The following is a 22,857-nucleotide window of genomic DNA, read 5'->3' as shown; positions in this document are numbered from 1 at the left end:
TATGGTCTCAAGACACGAGGTTGCATAATAAAGACTGCCACTGAAAAACCTATAGCAGGTTGTCTGGAGGAGTGGAAAACTCAAGGATTTTCCCCACATAGGGTTTTTCTTGAGCCATTTTCCCTTCTAACCCTGTGGTTCTTAGGGATTTATCCTTAGGAAAAGGAATTGCTGGGAGGCTACCTTCTTGTGGTCTCCCTTCCATTTAACAGCCTGGTTCAATAACAATTATGTAACCATTAACTGGGTCCTTTCTCAGCAGCTTAGAAGAGGCCACAGAAGGGATCCAGAGCAAAATATCACAGCTCTCAGTCATGATTTTCCTGAATTTCCGTGTGAAAATCTGGGAGCAAAGAGGGAATAGTACTGTGGAAAGAGACATCTCATCTAACCTGCTCCACCCCTTCCTCCCTCAGGAGGTCACCACGCTCTCTACTTGCTGAGTTCCAATCCAGGGGCATCTGTGCAAGGCTAATGAACAAGAGAAACTGACAGAAGTGCCACTTCTCTCCTTCCATATGAGAGGGGTTGGGATATCCTCCACAAGTGGATTAATGTGGGATGATCTAGCAATGAGTGACACCTTGTACACATTGGAGGGCTGAGTAGAGGGATGGGAGACAGGGAGGATAACTGTATTACTGCCTGTATCTAAAATATCAAGACAGAATAAATTGACACCTCTACTAGACACTGTGGCACAGACTATCTAGCATTGATCTGCTACAGTGTTTGGTATTCAGGGTCAAATAAATCCAAGTCTTGGGATCATAGGCAATTTGGTTCATAGCCCATATTTCCATAAACTGTGTGTGTACAGTACCTAGCACAATGGCCCTCAAATCCCTGGTTGGGACTGTCAGGCACTACTGCAATTTAAATAATAATGATGCTAATAAATTTCATTTACAGCGATAGTCCATCTCCAATAGACATACAGATTATAGCCTGTACAATGAAATATTCAAAGTGCAGAAAAGACAAACAAATTCAATTTTTCAAATGACAGAACTATAATGTCCAGTACTCTTTATTTAAAAGTAACTTTTTAATACAATTATTTGGACTATCATAGAGCTTAAGGATGATTATTTGGAATTTGTGAAGGTACCAAAATGTAACTTTTTCATTTTAACGTCTGGTATTCTTGGAACCCTTTGCCACCCCCTATAAAATACCTTGGTCACATTATTTCATATGAATATTTTACAAATACTGTAATTTCACAGAAAGCTGCGGTCAGTATTCAGTTGCTATATGTAGAGATTTCTCACCTGATCCAAGCCCATTGTGTCCTATAACAATCTTGTACAAATTTCCAAGGTGCACAGCTTCAAGTAGGAAGAGGTCAGTCTGCAAACCAGCCAAGAAAAGTGCAATTAAATCTCTAAAAGAACTCCCCATCCAATGGGACCCATAAAACCTATGGTATAAAACTGTGAAACTCTTCTATGAAGTATGAGCATCCCGATATGATCTATGAAAAAATGTATGATAATATCAAAGCAGACAAGCAAAGCTGGTTTCCAGGACCAACAATTATAACTAAAGAGCTAATCCTTATCACTTTGCTTATGTGTGTTAGTCCTATTCAAATCAAAGCAATTACTAGAGTGAGGATAGCAGAAACTAGCCCAAAGTTTAGTTAACAAAACAATCACAAATTGTAACATAATTTAATATCAGAATATAGTAAAATATGTATTTTACTGAAGTTATTTCTTCTCTCAATATATATTATTTAAATAATTAAGACATTTTAAAAAACAGTATGCACTTTACCTACACAATAATTATTATGGATTATAATTTTCCCCCAAATGTCAATGCAAATGTTTAAAATATAATTTTAGCTTAATTGTGCAGGTTTTCTATGAACTTTGCAGTCTAGCAGTGATCTTTGCTAGTGTAAGTCCCACTTTGGCCTGTAACAGCCTCATATCTTACAAGGTAGAGATCTAGAAAGGACAGACAAATGGATCTGGAAGTATGCTTCTTGTCACTCACTTGTCCTTTTAGAAATTTCCTAGGATTCTTCGACCTAAGTAGCTGTCTGGAGCCAGTGTCGCCTTCTTCCCCGTGAATGGAAATATAGACATCAGCTTCTGTTCCAGCATTCCACAGCTCTCCTGTTGTGATGTGCACCTCATATACAATCACTGACAGTAAAAGACGACAGGTTTTTTACATTACAAACACTACTATAGTTATAGCAATAACCAGTTGTAAAGCAGGCTGACTATACATCCAAATACATCTGTATCAAGGATCAGCTATCATGTACTTTTCATTTCATAAAAAATTCCATTTAATGTTAAGTAAAATGACACACAAACTTGTTTTAATTTTGTGTGCATGCTGTTTACCGCAGGTTGGTATTCCTAGAGGTGAATGCAAATTGAAAATCAGCTCTAAATGCACAACAGTATATTTTTCTCCTACAGCACCACTTACAGTCATTATAAAGCAGAAAAGTAAACAAAATAAATCCACAGTCAGACCACGAATATTCCAGACAGCAGCCATCAACACGATGAAGTTTAACAAAGACAAATGCAAAGTGCTCCACTTAGGAAGAAAAAATCAGTTTCACACATACAAAATGGGAAGAGATTGTCTAGGAAGGAGTATGGCAGAAAGGGATCTAGGGGTTATGGTGGACCACAAGCTAAATATGAGTCAACAGTGTGATGCTGTTGCAAAAAAAAAGCAATTGTGATTCTGGGATGCATTAACAGGTGTGTTGTGAGCAAGACACGAGAAGTCATTCTTCCGCTCTACTCTGCACTGGTTAGGCCTCAACTGGAGTATTGTGTCCAGTTCTGGGCACCGCATTTCAGGAAAGATGTGGAGAAATTGGAGAGGGTCCAGAGAAGAGCAACAAGAATGATTAAAGGTCTTGAGAACATGACCTATGAAGGAAGGCTGAAAGAATTGGGTTTGTTTAGTTTGGAAAAGAGAAGACTGAGAGGGGACATGATAGCAGTTTTCAGGTATCTAAAAGGGTGTCATCAGGAGGAGGGAGAAAACTTGTTCACCTTAGCCTCTAAGGATAGAACAAGAAGCAATGGGCTTAAACTGCAGCAAGGGAGGTTTAGGTTGGACATTAGGAAAAAGTTCCTAACTGTCAGGGTGGTTAAACACTGGAATAAATTGCATTGGGAGGTTGTAGAATCTCCATCTCTGGAGATATTTAAGAGTAGGTTAGATAAATGTCTATCAGGGATGGTCTAGACAGTATTTGGTCCTGCCATGAGGGCAGGGGACTGGACTTGATGACCTCTCAAGGTCCCTTCCAGTTCTAGAATCTATGAATCTATGAACCCTTTAAAAGCACTGGTTAAAAAATAAATTCTAGCACCATTGTCTCCATCTTACGGCATCAAAGAATGCTTCTCTGCGTTAATATTTCAGTGCTTCAGGCAATAATAATAGTAGATTATTCCTTTATTGCATTTGATGGGGAATCTTCTTTAATCACTTTGTAAATTTGGAAGGGAAGGGAATGAAAACTGTAACACCTTTGAGTGTTTAGCACAAAATATGTAATATGACATAAAATAAAATTCCCAGGCAAAATACTATTAAACTGTAGTTAAGAATGGGAATAGTAACTTATGGGTTACATTTATGCAGCTGTAAATCTGAAGAAAAAAGGCAGAGATGTTAAAAAAACAGATAACTCAAAATTAAGATTAAATATAAAAGAAAAGAAAACAGCTGGAAGTATAGAATTACATTGTTCAGACATCCAAAACAACTTTAACTCTGTCCTCTAGGTACTGCCATCTTCCCTTCTTTGTTTTATTTTTAGATCAAGAACTTTATCTATGGACTTTGGGCAGTCGGCAGCCTATGGTTGATAGCATTTTAAATTAGGACAATAATTGCCCCTCAACATGCCACCTTTGGAACTCCTGGTCTTCCATGTCACCCATCTCCCACTTCCCCAGTCTACATCTGGAGTCAGCAGCAGGTCCACTTAAATTTATGAACATTTTAAAGTATTCTTTAGCTTTGCTCCACACACCCATGAAAACAGCTCTGTATGAGTGTGGTCTATGCAGCATTCACAGGTAACAGAAAAGGAAAGAAAATAGCAGTTATATTAGTCAAACACATGACATATTTACAAAAATGCAATTCCCATGATATTCCTGGTAGTGTTTGTGGTTTGTACGTGATGGCATCATGATAGTTACATATGTTTTTTTGTTTCCTGATCTTTTTTATAAGTAAAAAAATAAACAAAAAAACCTTGTGAGGTTTATTCACCATTGTTTGAGTTTCCAGGTGGAAAGTAAACAGGGCTTCCCTTATCTGTAAAACCTCAATGAGACAACCCTAAGTCTAAAGGACTTTTGAAATTCAAGATATTTGATCAAAGACATTGCAGGTCACCTCCCTGTTACATCTCCAGCTTAGGAGCTGTGCATGCCCAGCCTTCACAAGGAAAAAGACCAGAGAAAAGCATTGCAGCTGTCAAACAGTAATAGGTAATGGATAAAAAACAATCAATTGAATTCTACGGGTGGCAGTCTGTGACTTGAATTGCCTGATACATTATTTCACCTACCTGGAAGAACAGGCTGGCCCCGTCGCAAAAGAGGAAGCTCCCGACAGATTTCACCATCATCCTGGTCCTGAGCCAGCCATCGGTGGGCAGGGAGAGAAAACTGTTCTCCTGTGTAAAGGTTCTGCAATTGCACCTATAATAGCAATGACAATTATCATTTGTTTAAGCCACTTAGACTCCAATCCTGAAGTTGATTCTGCTGGGGCAGATCTCTCAGCCTCTGCCAAGTCCTACTAGCATCAGTGGGGCTCCACATAGATGCAGGGGTCTGTGCTAGCAGATGTTATTTCAACATCTGGAATTAAGATGAAGGGCCAGATCCTGGCTCTTGCTCTGGTCCGTTTGCAGCTCTGGTGCCATAAGGGAGCCATGAAGGCTTCCCTGGGGGATAGTCCCAGTGCAGAAGTGGTGCAAGAATGTCATAGGCAGTCCTATACTACCCTCCTATGCAGCCTCTGATATAGAGCTATAATAAGGAAGGGGCGCCAGGAGTGGAGGGAAAGCAATCAGTGTTTTGTGCTCTGACTATTCTGAGCTGCAGATCCTCCCAAAGGCAGCTGGCCAAGGCTACCGTATATTAGAGTAGCACCAGCAGCTCAGCATCCCCCGGCCAACCTAAGATTAAGGAAGTGTGAAGGTGACAAAAAGCCACCTCTGCCCACTCCCCACTCTCCTGGGCTGAGCTAACTGCTGCTTCACACGGTTTAGTCTGACATGTCCCTTTAATTGTAATATAAGGGAATCCCAATTATTGGAAAGTCTTACTGATGCCCACTCTTTCAGGGCTGGAATACTATGTTTAAAAGGAAGTAACTGCAAGAGGTTCACCACAAATGCTGGTGAACCAAACTCTCTAATCTTGCTTGAAGAAAACTGGCAAACCCAAAGCCTATTGTTATCTCCTGTGGAAAAACAGGTGGGAGGGGAACACTTACTGCACATGAGCGAGGTAGCACCATGCTTGAGAGAGGTGTTTGTAGTCATGAATAGACCTCAAACCATCTTAACGCTGGGAGATCCATAAGGAAAGCCACAGATGTTGGGGTTTATGCGTGGAGGGCTAGCACTTCTGTGGGGCTGCCCAGCAGCGTAGCTCATTACTGAACATTTGTAGCACAGAAGTAATACAACGTGATCTCTTGATTTCATATCTGCAGGAGAATGCATGGATTTCCCAGGAGATAGTGCTGACCAGTTTGTCTCCCCAGACTACTGCGCTGTTCCCCTCTCCCCAGATTCTGCAGCAGTGAAGGATCATACTGTGTTAACTCTACTGCACAAAATGTGGGGATCTTTGTAGAAGATATTCGGCTCCTTTAGCCCCTCCTGCCAAAGCTGCACAGCAGATGGAATGATTGAGCCTTTGCTGATGGCCTGCTGCCTAAAAGCTGTGGTGGTTTCAGGTCTTGATCCAGCCATTTTTATTTCAGATGAACCCAGGTAAGTAGACAGAACAGACTTTGTGAGCCAAGAATCAACAGTGTACACTGAAATGCCATTGATTTTAATTAAGATCTACCAGCTTGCATACGTGGAGGCAAGGCGAGGAGGAAAGAAGGAGCCCAAGCTCCTTTTCTTTCCTTTTTTACCTGACTTTAGTTTCTCAATTTAATAGATGCACCACACAGAATGCGGACCTTGCAGGGTCTGTTCACAGAGGCTGGTGGAGGGCCAACATCTGCAGATTCATTTAGTGGGTCAGATTATATGTGACCCAAATAATAATAAGTAAATAATAAATAAATAAGTATATCAATTACCATTCCCTGGATGACAGCTGCTCCCCTCTTCTAGTAATCCCCTGCCCCAAATATAGTTTAAGAAGGGCTGGTGGCCTGCCCACCAACCTTTTCTAGTGTTTGGGTGAATGGTTGCTCTCCTCCATTATGAGCTCCTGCCTTCCACAATCCTTAAAGGGTCTTCTGGCAGACAGGAAACTTCAGATTGTCCAAAAGCCAACAGGAGTTGGGAAACACTTTGACTCTGCCAGCTACTGAGCTAGAAGAAGTGTCCCATAGTTCCTAGGGAAGAAGCTAAGGAACCATCTGGACCCCCTGACAACCTAGTAGTTATACAACTTCTCCATCCAGGCATGCAGTTACTAGGGAAATGTGGTCAAAGAATGTTGCCCATACATGGACCTGGCGCACAAGATTGTAACTAGGTTTACTTCAATGGAACTGCAACCATTGGTACCACTTTGAATATGCCCTCAAACATGAATTATAAGGATAAACTCTTTTCATCTGTAGCTCTCAAAGTATTAAAGGAGGTTAAGTATTGTTATCTTTAATTTATAGATGAGGAAACTGAGGCACAAAGAGTTGAAATGACTTGCTCGAGGTCACACAGTTGGTGATTGGCAAAGCTAGGAATAGAAAGCAGGTCTCCTTACACCCAGACCTCTGTCCTATTTCCTGGGGCACACTGACCACACCTTGTCTCAGTAAGGGTTGGAAAGAGAACTAGCATACTACCTATGCTACAGACTATACCTGGTATAAACCATGGAAATGCTCAGTCTATAACTTGTAATTTAGAAGGATCATAAATATTCACTGGACATCCTTTCTCCTTAGAAACTGAAAAGGAAACCTTAGCAATATGGCTCTTGCGCTGCTATAAACTCCTCACAAGAACAATCTACAATAAATAGGTTTCTCAGTGATGCAACAAACATCAGTGTCTGACTGAAATACTTTTTTATTTCATTTTGCTCATTTGGGCACAACAATTGTTTTTCAGAAGGTAAAACACTTGCTCAGGGTTCTCACCTCTTCACAGTGCCAAGAGGGGGATTCTCCAGAATTATTGTGTCCTATGCGTATTTTATAGAGCTCTCCTATGTCTCCGGTGTCAATCTATAAAGGAAATAAAGAGATAAATTGCATCTAGCTCCTTAAAAGAAAAATTCCAAAGAACAATTAGTTCAGTAGGTATCACTCGTATGTTACATTCCTGTTTTTAAAACTGTTTCAATCAGGCATTGTGTTGTGTTTAAAATACAGCGTCTCTTGATACAAAATGGTCTACTTTGATTATCTTGTAAGACTGTGTTTGGAAGAAGATTAGTTCTTGGGAGTGCTGGATGCATGCTTCCGACTCTAAACTTCAGTGATCTCAGTGCACCAACTTTGCATGCAAGTCAGTCAAGCAGCAAAGTGTGAACTGGTGTGCTCTTATCAATAGAGAGATCATCATTTGGGCTTTGAGAACTTACTAACAGGCATCTCTCAGCCTCTGAGGTATGAGTTTTCTCATGATTTAGTCCACTCACTGGAACTGCTTTTCTCCCAACACAGCAGTCTGGACAGCTCATCTTCTGAGTTCACTTACACTGCAGAGATGCATATGAAGCAAACTGTTGGATGCTAACTCCCCTGGACTTTGTGAAATAAACAATAAAGAACTTCCTGCACAGAGATACACAAGGATAAATGCATGACTTCCCTTCTCTTCCCCTCTGCTTGCATGACAGTCAAACAGAGAAAGCCCAAGGCAAGACTAGGCCAGAGGGTGATAAAAAGGTGGTTCACACGACGAAACTCAGATGCAGGAGAGAAATGGTGGCAGAGGGGACAAAGACAGGGAAGAGGAACTGTGTTTGCTTTTGTTGTAAGGCAACCCTAATCCACCTGCTCCCTGGAGCATCGTTGGAGGCATCTTCCAGTGCTTCTGAAGCTCATCAACACAATAAAACTGTCTCTGGAGCCATTGCTAGTGAATGAAATTTGCTTTTGTGTTAATAATTTGGCTGCTATTGTACTATTGCCATTTTCTTTTTCCTCCAGATCCCCTAGACACACTCAGAGTTCATGTCTATTATGACAGGTTTCAGAGTAGCAGCCGTGTTAGTCTGTATCCGCAAAAGGAACAGGTGTACTTGTGGCACCTTAGAGACTAACAAATTTATTTGAGCATAAGTTTTCGAAAAGCTTATGCTGAAATAAATGTGTTAGTCGCTAAGGTGCCACAAGTACTCCTGTTCTTTTTTCATGTCTATTATGTTTTTGTGCAGATGGTTTTATGTTAAAATATCCATCATAGATACTTCTATGGGTCCCCCATTACTGTACTATTTGAGCATCTCACAGTCTTTAATCACCCCTGAAAGATAGAGAAATATCAGTATTCCCATTTTACAGATAGGGAACTGAGGCAGAGAGAAACTAAGGTCCCGATCCTCAAAGGTGTTTAGGCACCTAACTTCCATCTAAGCCCTACTACTTCATTTCAGCTTTAAGATCTTAAAAATGAATCCAAATGTTTGGCTTCTCTATCCTTTGCAGTTAGTTAGTTAGTTCTATATACAGTAGTTGATATTTCTTAATGAATACACTGAGCTTAACTGGCATTTAAGAAAAACAATTAGGTTTAGCTCTGTATTTAATAGTAGTATTACTTGTTTCCTGGTCTACTATACAAAAACTGACTGTCCCTTTTATCACATAGCTTTACACATTTTATGTAATCTGGTAGGCCACTATGGACAATAAAGAAAATATACTGAATGTTTATTACTTACAGTGAAGATGTCTTCATTGCCTCTCTGAAACAGTTCCCCCTCTTTTCCATACAGAAAGATAGGCCCTGAATTACTGTAATCTCCATACAATGTAATATAAACCTGTGAGCTGGTTCCTGCGGATGGCATATCACTGGTGAGGACAGACACCTTCCATTTGCCAGCTATGAAAACATAAAAGCGCATGCACAATTACCTGAACCCATGACACCCTGGCAAAATTTGTTTCAGTAATCAAAATTCTAAGCTACATAATGCAGACAAATATAAATATACACATCTGTATATATATGCTATAATAAAGCATCCATTATGTGATTATTTAGTTTGCATGGTTAAGCACTCAAAAAAACAGAAAATGTCAGGTTGCATGCAGATCCTTTGCTGTGCTCCTTTGTGCATATGTAACATGATACAGCCTAATTCATGAACGCACATTCTCAAATAATATGATATATGATATAGCATCACATAGTTCTTTTCTGTGCCCTTTCATACACATGGAGAGCATCTTGTTTTTTCACACAACTTAATTCCATAGTTCCAACTATATCTTTATTGGTTTAGTCTTCTTATAAAAGTTCTTTTCAATCAAAACCACATATTTTAATAACTAAGTCAGCAACCAGGTGCTTGGTATGTTTTTGTTTCAGTAAGCAGCACAGCCTTCTCAGAGTATGGCTACATTGCAATCGGAAGCGCAACTGCAGCTTGTGTAAACATACCTGTGCTAGCTTTAATCTAGCTGGTTGGAACAATAATAGCAGTGAAGACACAGTTACACAGGCTTCTGTGTGAGCTAGTAACATTAGTATGTGCCCAGGAGCCCTAGGAAGCTTATACAGCCCCTGTGGAACCTTTTCCATCACTTCTTCACTGATATTTTTAGCCACGCTAGCTAGGTTAAGTTAGTGTGGGCATGCCAGTCCCCGCTGCAACCACAGGTCCATAGGCAGTGTAGAAGTACTCACAGTGGCAGTCCAAATGATTAATCGGTTAACTATTAAGAAATTTAGGTGAAAACATCAGTAGCGCATAGATGCCAGCAACTGTCCACTATGAACATAGGAACAGCCATACTGGATCCATCTAGCCCAGTATCCTGTCTTCCAACAGTGGCCAGAGACAGGTGCTTCAGAGGGAATGAACGGAACGGGTAATCCTCAAATGCTCCATTCCATGTCACCCATTCCCAGCATCTGGCAAACAGAAGTTAGGGACACTTCAGGGACATTATGACTCTGCTATAGTTAAGCCAGACCACAGTGTGGCCTACCCTCATGAATTTGCTGCAGATAATATGATTTGGCCCCTACTGCAAGACAGCTTGTGATGACGCAAAAGGTTGCAGCCTTCATGTGATTTTTAGAAACAGTGAGCAATACCCCCATGGTGCCCTATAGCATCATAGAAGCCACACTAAACAGCAAGGCCATGTGTGCAAGACCCAGCTTTTCTGCTGACTGGAAATGAACTGCTGTTGATATTTCTGTGCCCCTCCCAGCTCTTATTTTGAGCCAAGGTTTCATACCTTGGAGGTAATTATTATTCATCACCTTCACAGATAAGATAACTGAGAGCTTGCACAAAGCAGAGCTGGAACTGGAACCCATGGGTCTAGTATAACTGAGCCCAATCTCAACTACTGGGCTACACAGTCTTTCAGAAGAAACAAGTCAAATTAGGGGCTTGTGCAATTGACACCAGCACAGTGTGGCTCCACATCCCTCTCTAGCAGGTAGAGCACATAGAGAAATGTACAACTCTTCTAATATTTCTGGGATAAGAGAACTGGTTCTATAGCTGAAGAGATAAAGGCTCATTTTTTTACATCAAGAGGTCTTGGCTTCACTCCCTACAGGATCGAACAAGGGACATTGTTACATTTAGCTATATTGTCTGTAACCCCTACACCACAATCAGCTCCCTGAATCACAAATAGAAACCAAGACTCCTGATACCCAGTCTGTCACTGCTGTCTCATAAATACTAGTATAACTCATTGGCAATGTGTGTGTTGTGGCTCCCTATATGGGCTGCTGCACATAGAGGATAACAGCATGTTTATCCCACACCAGTTGCTCCTATACCTGAAGAAGAAAAAGTTTGTGATGTGGAAAGTTCTGGAGTCAAACCCTGTTGATGAGCCAGATGGGGGTAGAAAAATATGCAAATTAATGCAAGGATGCTGGAGTAATTGTTGAGATGACTTTATATTGCAAAATGTATTTAAGGGTGAATTTGGATCTTGTGTTAATAGTTGGACTGTTGCTTTTAAAATTATTTGTACTTGATTAATGGGTGCTCCCCTGTAAGATGTGGGTGTGGCAAAGTGAATATGTGTTGGAGGTCAGGAGCAATGTGTTGGAGATTGTGCCTCTGTGTCCAAAGAGTGGGAGACCCAGCCTAGGTTAATAAATCAGATCTTGATTTCGTAAACTTATCTTTTCAGAAAGCAAGTTGCATTCTCACAGGTGTAATATTAGCACTTATGGGGGACTGGATGCTTCAGTACATTGGTAATGAGCTACAGAGCATTTCACCTGTAGGTCACCTGTTTGAATTCTGCCCAGATCAGCAGGGGTTAAAAGTGTCCTTGTCTAATGGAAGTCTGGTAGCCTTTTGTATCTGATTTTGGTGAGTCCCTATTTCGGCTCCCACTTCCCAAACTTCACCATGCTTTGCCTTAGCTTGCAAGCTCTTCATGGCAGGGACTCTCCCTTACTGTGGTTATGTCTACACTTTGACATGGGGCTGTAAGTCTCAGTTTAAGGAGACATACACATGCTAATTCTGACTGAGCTAACACACTAAAAATAGAGTATAGCTGTGGCAGCGTGAGTGACTAGCCAACACGTACAGCCCTGTCCAAGGCATTAGACATGTACTTGGAGCGGCTACACACCCACACTGAATGTTTAGCAAACTTGCTCAATCTTAGTGTCTCCTTGAGCTGAAAAGTCACACCCCCAACTCACTGTACAGACATAGCGTGTGTGTCACACATGCATTGCAGATGGTCCGGGGGAGTTCAAAAATCAGAAGACATGCCAAAAACCATATTTTTTAAAAGTCTTATGATTTTTGGGGGGGCTGACTTCTGATTTTTAAATGCTTTGGGCACATGTGAGATTAGTTTACTCTTCTACCTCTTGGTTGAGAGATACTGCAGGTATCACAATTACAGCAGGCCCCTGCATGGTGGGTGACATTTGAGTTAGAAGCTACTTGCACTCTCCCCGCTCACCTTGGGCACCCATGTAAGGGCCAGCCATCTGGCCCCTGGTATGCATAAGAGTGTAATGTAAACTATATGCTTACAAATAAACAGACTCCACTCTGAAAAAAATTATGAGATAATCTGTTTGGGAGGGAGCGGAGGCTGAGGGAAGGGGTGTGTTTGCTAACTCCTTTGTGACAAATCCAGTGCAGAATATACACAATTGCTACATCACCTGTTGTTTACTGAATATATGATCCGCACTGGAACAGCTTTGGTTTGTGGTCCTGGGGTTAAATATTTTGTTACATTTGGGGCAGAAGTATGAAAGGGTCTCACTGGCTAGTGGCAAGAGACCTGAGACGATATCAATGTTCATAATTGGCTTTACTTCAGATGAAAGTGTGTAGGAAGATCCCCAGTTACAATCCACAACAGGAGTGAATTTCTCACACAAAATGACATGGTCATACTGAGATAGATAGCTAGATAGATAGAATGTGACCCAATATAACATGGCTTTGCATACAACACTATAACCCTGGGGCTCCAGCAGCAGGACTCGGGTGGCTCTTTAAAGGGCCCGGGGCTCTGGCTGCTGCAGGGAGCCCCAGGCCGTTTAAATTGCCGCCCGAGCCCCACTGCCGAAGCCCCAAGGTAGCGGGGGCAGGGCTTCAGCCAGCGGTGATTTAAAAGGCTCAGAGCTCTGGCCTCTGCGGGGAGCCCCGGGCCCTTTAAATTACCATCAGAGCCCTGCTGCCGCTACCTCAGGGCTCCAGCAGCGGGGCTCTGTCGGCACTTTAAAGGGCTCAGCGCTCTGGCTGCTGTGGGGAGTCCCGGGGTCTTTAAATCACTGCTGGAGCCCTGCTGCCTCTAGCCCAATATAACGCAGTTTCACTGATAACACTGATAACTGAGGACCATGTTATATCAGGGTAGAGGTGTATATATTTTCTGCAGCTATGTGGTAAAATGGTTAGAGTAAAGGACTAGGTGGAATAGGGGCTCCTAGATTCTACTCCCATCTCTAGTTACTGATTTAGGTGATGTAATGTGTTCATTTTGTGCCTCTATTTAACCATCCATAAAAAAAAGAGGTACAGTAATTCTGTCATGGCTTCCAAGTGATGAGGAGGATTTAGATTCCAGCACTGGTTATTTTCTTGATTGGACACAAATAAATAGACATAGGCACAGAATAATAGCCTAACTCAGGGGTAGGCAACCTCTGGCACGGGTGCCAAAGGCGGCACGTGAGCTGATTTTCAGTGGCACTCACACTGCCTGTGTTCTGGCCACCGGTCCGGGGGGCTCTGTGTTTTAATTAAATTTTAAATGAAGCTTCTTAAACATTTTAAAACCTTATTTACTTTACATACAACAATTGTTTAGTTATATATTATAGACTTGCAGAAAGAGACCTTCTAAAAATGTTAAAATGTATTACTGGCATGTAAAATCTTAAATTAGAGTGAATAAATGAAGACTCGGCACACCACTGCTGAAAGGTTGCCGACCCCTGGCCTAGCCTATATTTAACTACAGTACACACATAGTTCCTGGCGTTTGCACTGAGCATGGATAGAAATGGAAGATTAAAAGCATCAGTAAAACTTATTTCTCATAGAACTCCAGAGACTAGTTAAGTGCCAACTCCCCTAGCCATTTTGGTTCACTGCTTCTCTCACTGACAGTGTTCTGATTGTAGTATGAGTCTGTGTATTTATCACACCCACAATCCATTCAATTCTTTAAGAATATGTGCCATGGCTGTCACTCAGAATTATATCATGTAATGGTGGTATCATGCAAAATGACAACTGGCAGGCTGAGACACTAGCAGCTATGTTGGGCACAGAGTTGTATTTTTAAAGTGTGAAGTAATCAGTAAATAATATATATTTTATTCTGTCACACCCTTACCATCTTATACTAAAATACCACAATCTGTTTTTAGTCTGTGTGGATGGGACTTACTCTGTTATGTTGTGAAAAAGATGGGTCAGATTTTTAAAGGGATTTAGGTGCCTAAACTGGCAGATAGGCTCCTAAATCCATCATGGTAGTGCCACTGATATTTTAAAAGTTGCAGCTCAGGTACCACCCGAGTCCCTAGGTGCTGAAGACCCCAGGCACCCAAGTTTCCACTGGTCAGCAATTTCAAAGCAGCCTAAGTACCTTGGAGATGGCAGCAGCAAAGGTCAGGCCAAAGCCCTTGAGGTTCCAGAGCAAAATTTTTAAATCAGACAGGGTACTCCTTCTTCTAAGCACACCTAAGACCCAATACCTGTCAGAGCCCATAGCAGGAGGGCTGGATGTAGGCCACTAATAGGCGGGGTGGCACAGGGAAAAACAAGATGAGCTTGAAAGAGGTGTCTTGGATGACTAGGAGACAGAGAAAAAGAGAGATGGTTTAAACCTAACTAACTAGGGGTGACCTAAATCCAGGAGAAGGTTCACGTCTGAGAATCTCGAGCAGAGGGAAGCACCTACCTCTGGCCTGTCAGCCAGATGCATCAGGTCAGCAACTTACGTGCCTAAGCCCTTTGCCTCTCCTCAACCTCTCAGCATTTCACTCTTGGTTTGCTTCCACGGCTCCCTACCCAGCTGGCTGGCGGGCTGGCCTGGGCTACACTAGCGGGGGAGTTTGATCTAAGATACCAACTTCAGCTACGCAAAGTATCTTAGTTCGACTTACCTGGCCGTCCTCACAGCAGCGAGTCAACTGCTGCGGCTCCCCCGTCAACTCCGCTTACTCCTCCTGCCGAGGTGGAGTATGGGCGTCGATTAGCAGATCGATTTATCGTGTCCAGATGAGATGCGATAAATTGATCCTCAATACATCGAACACTACCCGCCGATCCGGCGGGTAGTATAGACATACTCTAGGGTGCTTAACTATCCCTGTGCGAGCAACACCTACGTTCTTTTAAAAGCTCTGGCCATCAGTCAATAGAACACTTTGGCACTCAAAAACATCTTCATTCTGTTTTGCAATATTTCAAAGGAAGCACTGCCTTGAGACAATAGGTGTTGTAAAACAATGGTGCAAATGACACACACAAAAATGTTGGGGAAAACCAAGAGTTGTTTTCAGACAGCCTTCAACAGGATAATAGAAATATGGAGGGGGACATATCTCTCTCCCCCTAGTGGTTATGCTGCTTCTGTAAACTCCCCTTTATTAAAGACATTGTGGTACAATTTGTCTAAATTCCTAATTTAAGTGACTAAACAAATTGTATTTATTCCACAACGGCTGAGTAAATGGGATATGCACTGGGTGTTTTGGAAAACCATTACAGTAATGCTCCTGATGTCCATTGATTGGCTGCAGAGCCATTCCACAGCACTATTGTAAGCTCAGGGTTGCAGTAGCATCTGTGGCTGCTCTGTCTCAATATGTGAAGGGGATTGGCTGGTGACACCACCTAGTTATGAATGCTCTGCTCACAACACATTTGGTACCCTTGCCTGCCTCCATTCCATCTAAATGATTCTCCCCATGCTTCAGTGGATGGACTTTCCCCCAGCTCTCAAAGCACTAGCTCTATTTCATACACCTGCATCGCATCTCCACATACTACTTCACTCTGTGCAACAGAACAACATTTGTTCAACTGTATTTAGGACATTCTGATGCCTTCAGCTTTGGCTGAGGATTTGGCCTTCACCATTAACCCTATTTGGATGCCAGTAGGGGCTTTAACCTCTCCCAGGGAGGCTATATCCATGAGATAGCCTCTCTTAATGAATTTATTCTTTTCACAGTTTTGCCAGAATATTCACCTCACAGCAGTGTTCTGGGATTAAGTTATTGGTTTCTAACATGCTTTGAGGTCCATGGTATAAAGACAGCATAAGTACAAAGTATTGAAATAATGTGTAACGGGACAGAAAACGGGAGTTTATAGATTGCTTAAAAATAGAGATCTAAAAATTTCACTCTTGCATGAGATATGCACTTATTACAAGAATTAAAGACTGCAATCTAGCATTCATTAATTTTTGAAATGGATGCAGTTTGCCCCTGAATATCAGCTAAGTTTTCTGAGTACTTTTATATATATGGGTGCCAAAGGCTCAGCTAAATAATTATATTGTCATTATTAAATTACAAAACAAACTTCTGAATAGACACTCAATGTCAGGTTAAACTCCAATCCTTCAAGAACTGTCACAGTTTGAAGACATTAAACGGAGACAATGCAGAAGAAATCATATCTTCTGAACCCAGGATACACTACAAAGTCGGGTTTTTTTTCCATGGTGTATATAGATCCTTATTTGAAAGATCTCATTCAACTAAAAAAGGTCAAAAAAGTTCAAGAATAGCCAACAGCACAGCAACAAGAACAGAAAACAACAAGAACAGAAACTGCAAGAGAGAAAAGGGAGGAAGAGAAGCAAATAGCAGAATCACATTCTGCAATAATAGAGGAAAATATGGTCCACATTAAAAACTGGTATAATATGCTTTCACCATGTCTGAATTTATCTCAGAGTCTATAAAGTTTGCACTGTTATCAGAAATGTTGTCCTTTCCTGTGGTTGCATGAGTATGCTCTGATTAAAGCCAACTATATAGCACCCCTCTATAATCCTGCATGTTGTCCTCATTTATAAGCATTAAGTCAACATATCTGTACAATGTGCAAGACAGGCTATACACGTGTACCTGACAACTCAGCTTAATTCTGATGATTAAGGTTAAAGCTTTGGCTTCATTAAATAATCCCCTTAATTCTTACAGTGGATTAATATGGTAATTGGACTAATGCCATTTGACAATATCAGTGCTATCAAAGATAAAGGAAACGTGTTTAAGAATGATATGTTAAGCAATAAAATTGCATTGGCTCCTTTTGACATTCATAAAAGTAATGGAAAACATGCTTTTTTGAACTGAGTATCGGTAATTGACAAAATATAGCAAACCATTAACTGAGAACATGTTCTGTGTTCTCAAACTGAATATACCATTTCTGAGAAATTAGTAATCCTTCGTTAGCTATTGATTGTATTACTTATGATTTATATACACAGAACCATCTTACCCATCAGCAGACTGTACCTCCAATTTATCATAATGGGGGGTAGCAGTGAACATTATAGCCCACGATGTGTGGTGGTTTGCTTTCTAGTACCCTATTTTCAGTCACCCAAAACTTTTCCAGCTAACTTTGTCCAGGCACTGGTCTTTGGAAAGTATGAGCAAAAGCTCTTCAACCATTTTTCAGAACAAAGGAAGTGAAAACAGTCAACAGCCTTTTTAATACCCAACCATTTCAGCGCTAAGGCAGTTACCCAAAAAAATCACCTTCTGGAACAGGTGGAAAACATCACCTGTAGAGTTGAAGAAAAGTTAAAAATAATCAAAACCAAAGAATTAGGTTGGAAACCATTGTGCAACCAACCTTAACCAAAGTGATTGCTGCTGTTCCCACTACATTATCGATTGATTGGTAAATGATTATTAAAACACATTGAATTAAAACACTCTCCATGCCTTCATCTCCTGAACCTAGTTTTGCCCACACCTTTGTTGAGCCTTATAAGCTGTTGAAGTTTCTAAGCTCCTAGAAATGGAGTAACATAAAAACTGTCACACCAGTAGTCCATTTAGTCTAGAATCCAGTCTAAGTCTGTGGCCAGTACCAGAGGCTTTGGGGGAAGGTTCAAGAAACTCTTTAATGGACAATTATGGCATAAACTGTCAACCAATTAGTGACTGTCTTGTGCACTGAAGCACAAGTGTTTGTATCCATTATTTTTTTATTCTTAATCCTATAAATGTCTAATCTTTTTTTCAATCCTGAGAAGCTGCTCGTATTGATACTGGATATTTTGTTGCAATGAGTTTAACAGATTACAAATACTCCCTGTATAAAAGAAATTTCCATAGCTTTAAATGTGTTTCCTTTCAATTTCCTTAGGTGTTCTATTGTTCTTGTAAGATGAGAAAGGGTGAATAGAAGCATCCTATTCTCAATACCAGTCATTGTTTTGTATATCTCTGTCATGTCCCTTCTTATCTTCACCCTCTTTAAACAAAACAGCCCCATTGTTTTCAAACCTCTACTCAGCCCAGCCCTCTCACATTTTCACCACACATCTCTGGGCCTTTTCTATTCCTGCAATTTCTTTTCTAGGCCTTGTCTACACTACAAAGTTAAGTTACTGTACAGCCATCACAGGAATTAGAGCAGTGGTTCCCATTCACACTGTGCTCCTTCTGTCAGTGGTGCGTGTCCTCACTCAGAGCACTTCCACTGACTGAAGTGGGGCACTGTGGAGCATTGACAGCTGGAGCCCTGCCGCCCGGTGCTGACAAGCGTAAGCTGTCAGCCGGGCGCTGGGCTCACACCAGGACTCCCCTTTCCCCAGTACTGACAACCCAAGCTGTGAGCCCAGAACCTGGCTGATAGCTCAGATGGTCAGTGCTCAGGAGGTGTGGCCTAGCTCTATGAGCCTGGCGCCCAGGGCTGTCAGCACCAGGGTGGGGAGGCGCCCAGCTATGAGCCCCATGTGTGGGGTTGACAGCCAACAGTTGATGTAAGCAACATAGTGTCTACACAGACACTACTTTGCCCTAACTACATCATCCAAAGCACTACAATTCTGGCAGAGGTGGAGTTATTAGGTCGGTGAAGTGGGTGACTTACGTTGGTGGGAGCACCGTTGTAGCATAGGCATTTATATATTTAGGTTGACGTAAGCTGCCTTATGTCAACCTAACTCTGTAGTGTAGATCAAGCCTAACATAGGCTGACCAGAAGTGAATATGGTGTGCTGGATGAGGGTGCAGTATCAATTTATATTAGGGCTGTCAATTAATCGCAGTTAACTCATGCGATTAACTCAAAAAAATTAATCGCAATTAAAAAAAGTAATCATTATTAATAACAGTTTTAATTGTATTGCTAAACAATAGAATACCAATTGAAATTTAGTAAATATTTTTGGATGTTTTTCTACATTTTCCAATAAATTAATTTCAATTACAACACAGAATATCAAGTGTACAGTGCTCACTTTATATTGTTATTTTTGCTTACAAATATTTGCACTGTAAAAAATGATAAAAGAAATAGTATTTTTCAATTCACCTCATACAAGTACTGTAGTGCAATCTCTTTATCGTGAAAGTGCAACTTACAAATGTAGGTTTTTTTTTGTCACATAATTGCACTCAAAAATACAACAATGTAAAACTTTAGAGCCTTACAGGTCCACTCAGTTCTACTTCTTGTTCAGCCAATTGCTAAGACAAACAAGTTCGTTTACATTTACTGTATTTACAATGCTGCCCGCTTCTTATTTACAAAGTCACCTGAAAGTGAGAACAGGCGATTGCATGGCACTTTTGTAGCAGGCATTGTAAGGTATTTACATGCCAGATATGCTAAACATTCGTATGACCCTTCATGCTTCAACCACCGTTCCAGAAGACATGCTTCCATGCTGATGATGCTTGTTAAAAAATATGAGTTAATGAAATTTGTGAATGAACACCTTGGGGGAGAATTGTATGTCTCCTGCTCTGTGTTACCCACATTCTGCCATATATTTCATGTTATAGCAGTCTCGGACAATGACCCAGCACATTTGTTTCAAGAACATGTTCACTGCAGATTTGACATAACTCAAAGAAGATACCAATGTGAGATTTCTAAAGATAGCTACAGCACTCGACCCAAGGTTTAAGAATCTCAAGTGCCTTCCAAAATCTGAGAGGGACGAAGTGTGGAGCATGCTCTCAGAAGTCTTAAAAGAGCAACACTCCGATGCAGAAACTACAGAACCCGAACCACCAAAAAAACAAAACAAAAAAAACAAAAACCAACCTTCTCCTAGTGGCATCTGATTCAGATGATGAAAATGAATGTGTGTCAGTTCACACTGTTTGGATAGTTATCAAGCACAACTCATCATCAGCATGGATGCGTGTCCTCTGAAATGGTGGTTGAAGCATGAAGGGACATATGAATCTTTAGCACATCTGGCACGTATATATCTTGCGACACTAGCTACAACAATGCCATGTGAACACCTGTTCTCACTTTCAGGTGACATTGTAAACAAGACACAGGCAGCATTATCTCCCGTAAATGTAAACAAACTTGTTTGTCTGAGTGATTGGCTGAACAAGAAGTAGGACGGAGTGGACTTGTAGGCTCTAAAGTTTTACATTGTTTTATTTTTGAGTGCAGTAATATTTTTTACATAAATCTATATTTGTAAGTTCAACTTTCATGACAAAGAGATTGCACTACAGTACTTGTATGAGGTGAATTGAAAAATATTACTTTTGGGTTTTTTACAGTGTAATTATTTGTAATAAAAAACCAATATAAAATTAGCACTGTACACTTTGTATTCCATGTTGAAATTGAAATCAATATATTTGAAAATGTAGAAAACATCCAAAAATATTTAAATAAATGCTATTCTATTATTGTTTAAAATTGCAATTAATCATGTGATTAATTGCTATTAATTTTTTAACACTTGGCAGCCCTAATTTATATACAGACATTACAATATTTTCTGTATTATTTTCTATCCCATCCTTCACATATTTCATTTGCTATTTGATTGCCACTTCACATTGAGTAGAATGTTCTCTGAGACATCCACAATGACTCTCCAGTTCTTTGTCAGTTATTTTACAGAGCCAAGCAATGCATATGAGTAGTTCAAATTATTCCTAGCAGTCTGCTGCAATTTAGAATCATAGAATCATGGGGTTTGAAGGGACTACAAGGGCCTCTAATCTAATCTCCTGCTAAAATGAAGGATTTGTTGTGTCTAAACCATCCAGGACAGATGGCCATCCAGCCTCCTTTTGAAAATTCTAGTGAAGGAGCTTCCACGACTTCCCTAGGCAGTCTGTTCCATTATCCTACTGTTCTTAGGAAGTTTTTCCTGACATTTAATCTAAATCTGCTATGCTGTAATTTGAACACATTGCCTCTTGTCCTGCCCTCTGTGGCAAGAGAAAACAATATTTCTCTGTCTTTTTACGGCAGCCTTTCAAGTATCATGTCCTCCCTTAAGCTCTTCTTTTCTAAACTAAACATACCCAGTTCCCTCAGCCTTTGCTCACATTGCTTTGTTGCTTGCCTCTGGTTCCTTTCCAGTTTCTCTACATCCTTTCTATACATTGGTGACCAAAATGGATAGTGCTCAATCTGAGGCCTAATCAGTGCCAAGGAGAGTAGTACCATCACCTCCCTTGACTTGCATGCTATGCCTCCGTTAATGCAACCTAAAATTGCATTGCTTTTTTTGCAACAGCATCACCTTGTTGACTCACGTTGAGGTTGTGATCCACTACAACTTCCAGATCATCCTCAGCAGTGCTGCTGCCAAGCCAGTTACCCCCCATTCTGTATTTGTGCATTTGGTTTTTCTTCCCTAAGTGTAGCATCTTACATTTGTCTTTGTTTCATTTCATATTGATGTCTATAGCTCCGTTCTCCAATTTATCAAGATCCCTTTGAATTTTAGCTCTGTCCTCCAAAGTTTCTGCAACCCTCCCTAACTTTGTGTCATCTGCAAATTTGATCAGTATGCTCTCTGTTCCTACATCCAGGTCCTTAATAAAGATGTTAATAACACTGGCCTCAGAACAGATTCCCGTGGAACCGCACTTGAGACCTTCTTCCAATTTGATATCATTTCATTAATTGTAACTCTTTGTTTGTGGTTTTTAACCAATTATGTATCCACTTAATAGCAGTTCTACCAAACCCATATTTCTCCAGCTTACTCATGAGAATGTCATGGGGAACTATGTCAAAAGCCTTGCTGAAATCCACGTACATTATGTCCATCACATTCCCCTATCCACCAGTTCCTTTGTCAAAGAAGGAAATCAAGCTGGTTGGCATGATTTGTTCTTGGTAAATCCATGCTGGCTACTAGTGATCACCCTTTCATCCTCCAGGTATTTGCAAATTGAATGTTTTAGTCATTGTCCTAATAGCTTCCCAGGTATTGAGGTCAAACTGACTGGTCTATAGTTCCCCAGCTCCTCCTTTTTCCCCTTTTTTAAAGATGGGCACTATGTTAGCCCTTCTCCAGTCTTCTGGGACCTCTCCTGTCATCCATGAGTTTGCAAATATTATTGCCAGTAGCTCCGAGAATTCTTCAGCTAATTCTTTCAGCATCTTGGGGTGAATAGCATCAGGTCCAGCTGACTTCAATTCATTCAAGTTAGTCAGAAGATCTCTGATGTGTTCTTTACTTATTCTGATCTACATCCCTTCCCATTTATTGTCTATAATAACTTCACTAGTGGTACAGTCATGGTATTTTTTGTGTGAAGACTGAAGCAAAATAGGCACTGAGCAGCGCTGCCTTCTTATCATCTTCCATTACCAGCTGATCTTCTCCATTGAGCAGCAGACCTACACCATTCCTGATCTTTCTTTTCTTCTGATATATTTGTAGAACCCCTTCTTGTTGTCTCAAACATTTCTTTCCAGTTGTAACTCATTCCTTGCCTTGGCTTTCCTGATTTTGTCCCTA

At 40.8% G+C, this 22,857-nt stretch overlaps 1 protein-coding gene across 7 annotated transcripts in view; it reads right to left on the bottom strand.

Annotated features, from left to right (window-relative positions):
- The window catches only part of LOC115646790 (lipoxygenase homology domain-containing protein 1), a 313,208-nt gene that overhangs the window by 239,784 nt on the left and 50,567 nt on the right, over nucleotides 1–22,857 (bottom strand). For all 7 annotated transcript variants that reach the window (XM_030553098.1, XM_030553099.1, XM_030553095.1 and 4 more), the window contains exons 4-8: nucleotides 9,102–9,265; nucleotides 7,351–7,437; nucleotides 4,577–4,709; nucleotides 2,008–2,159; nucleotides 1,275–1,353 (exon numbers count right to left, since the gene is read on the bottom strand). In XM_030553098.1, the coding sequence (XP_030408958.1) occupies nucleotides 1,275–1,353; nucleotides 2,008–2,159; nucleotides 4,577–4,709; nucleotides 7,351–7,437; nucleotides 9,102–9,265 (615 nt within the window). The remainder of the gene's footprint in view (nucleotides 1–1,274; nucleotides 1,354–2,007; nucleotides 2,160–4,576; nucleotides 4,710–7,350; nucleotides 7,438–9,101; nucleotides 9,266–22,857) is intronic.

Source organism: Gopherus evgoodei, chromosome 2 (genome assembly GCF_007399415.2).
Source record: "Gopherus evgoodei ecotype Sinaloan lineage chromosome 2, rGopEvg1_v1.p, whole genome shotgun sequence".
Lineage (NCBI taxonomy): Eukaryota > Metazoa > Chordata > Testudines > Testudinidae > Gopherus > Gopherus evgoodei.
Note: the sequence above shows the minus strand (reverse complement) of the source record. Positions and strands in the feature narration are given on the sequence as shown.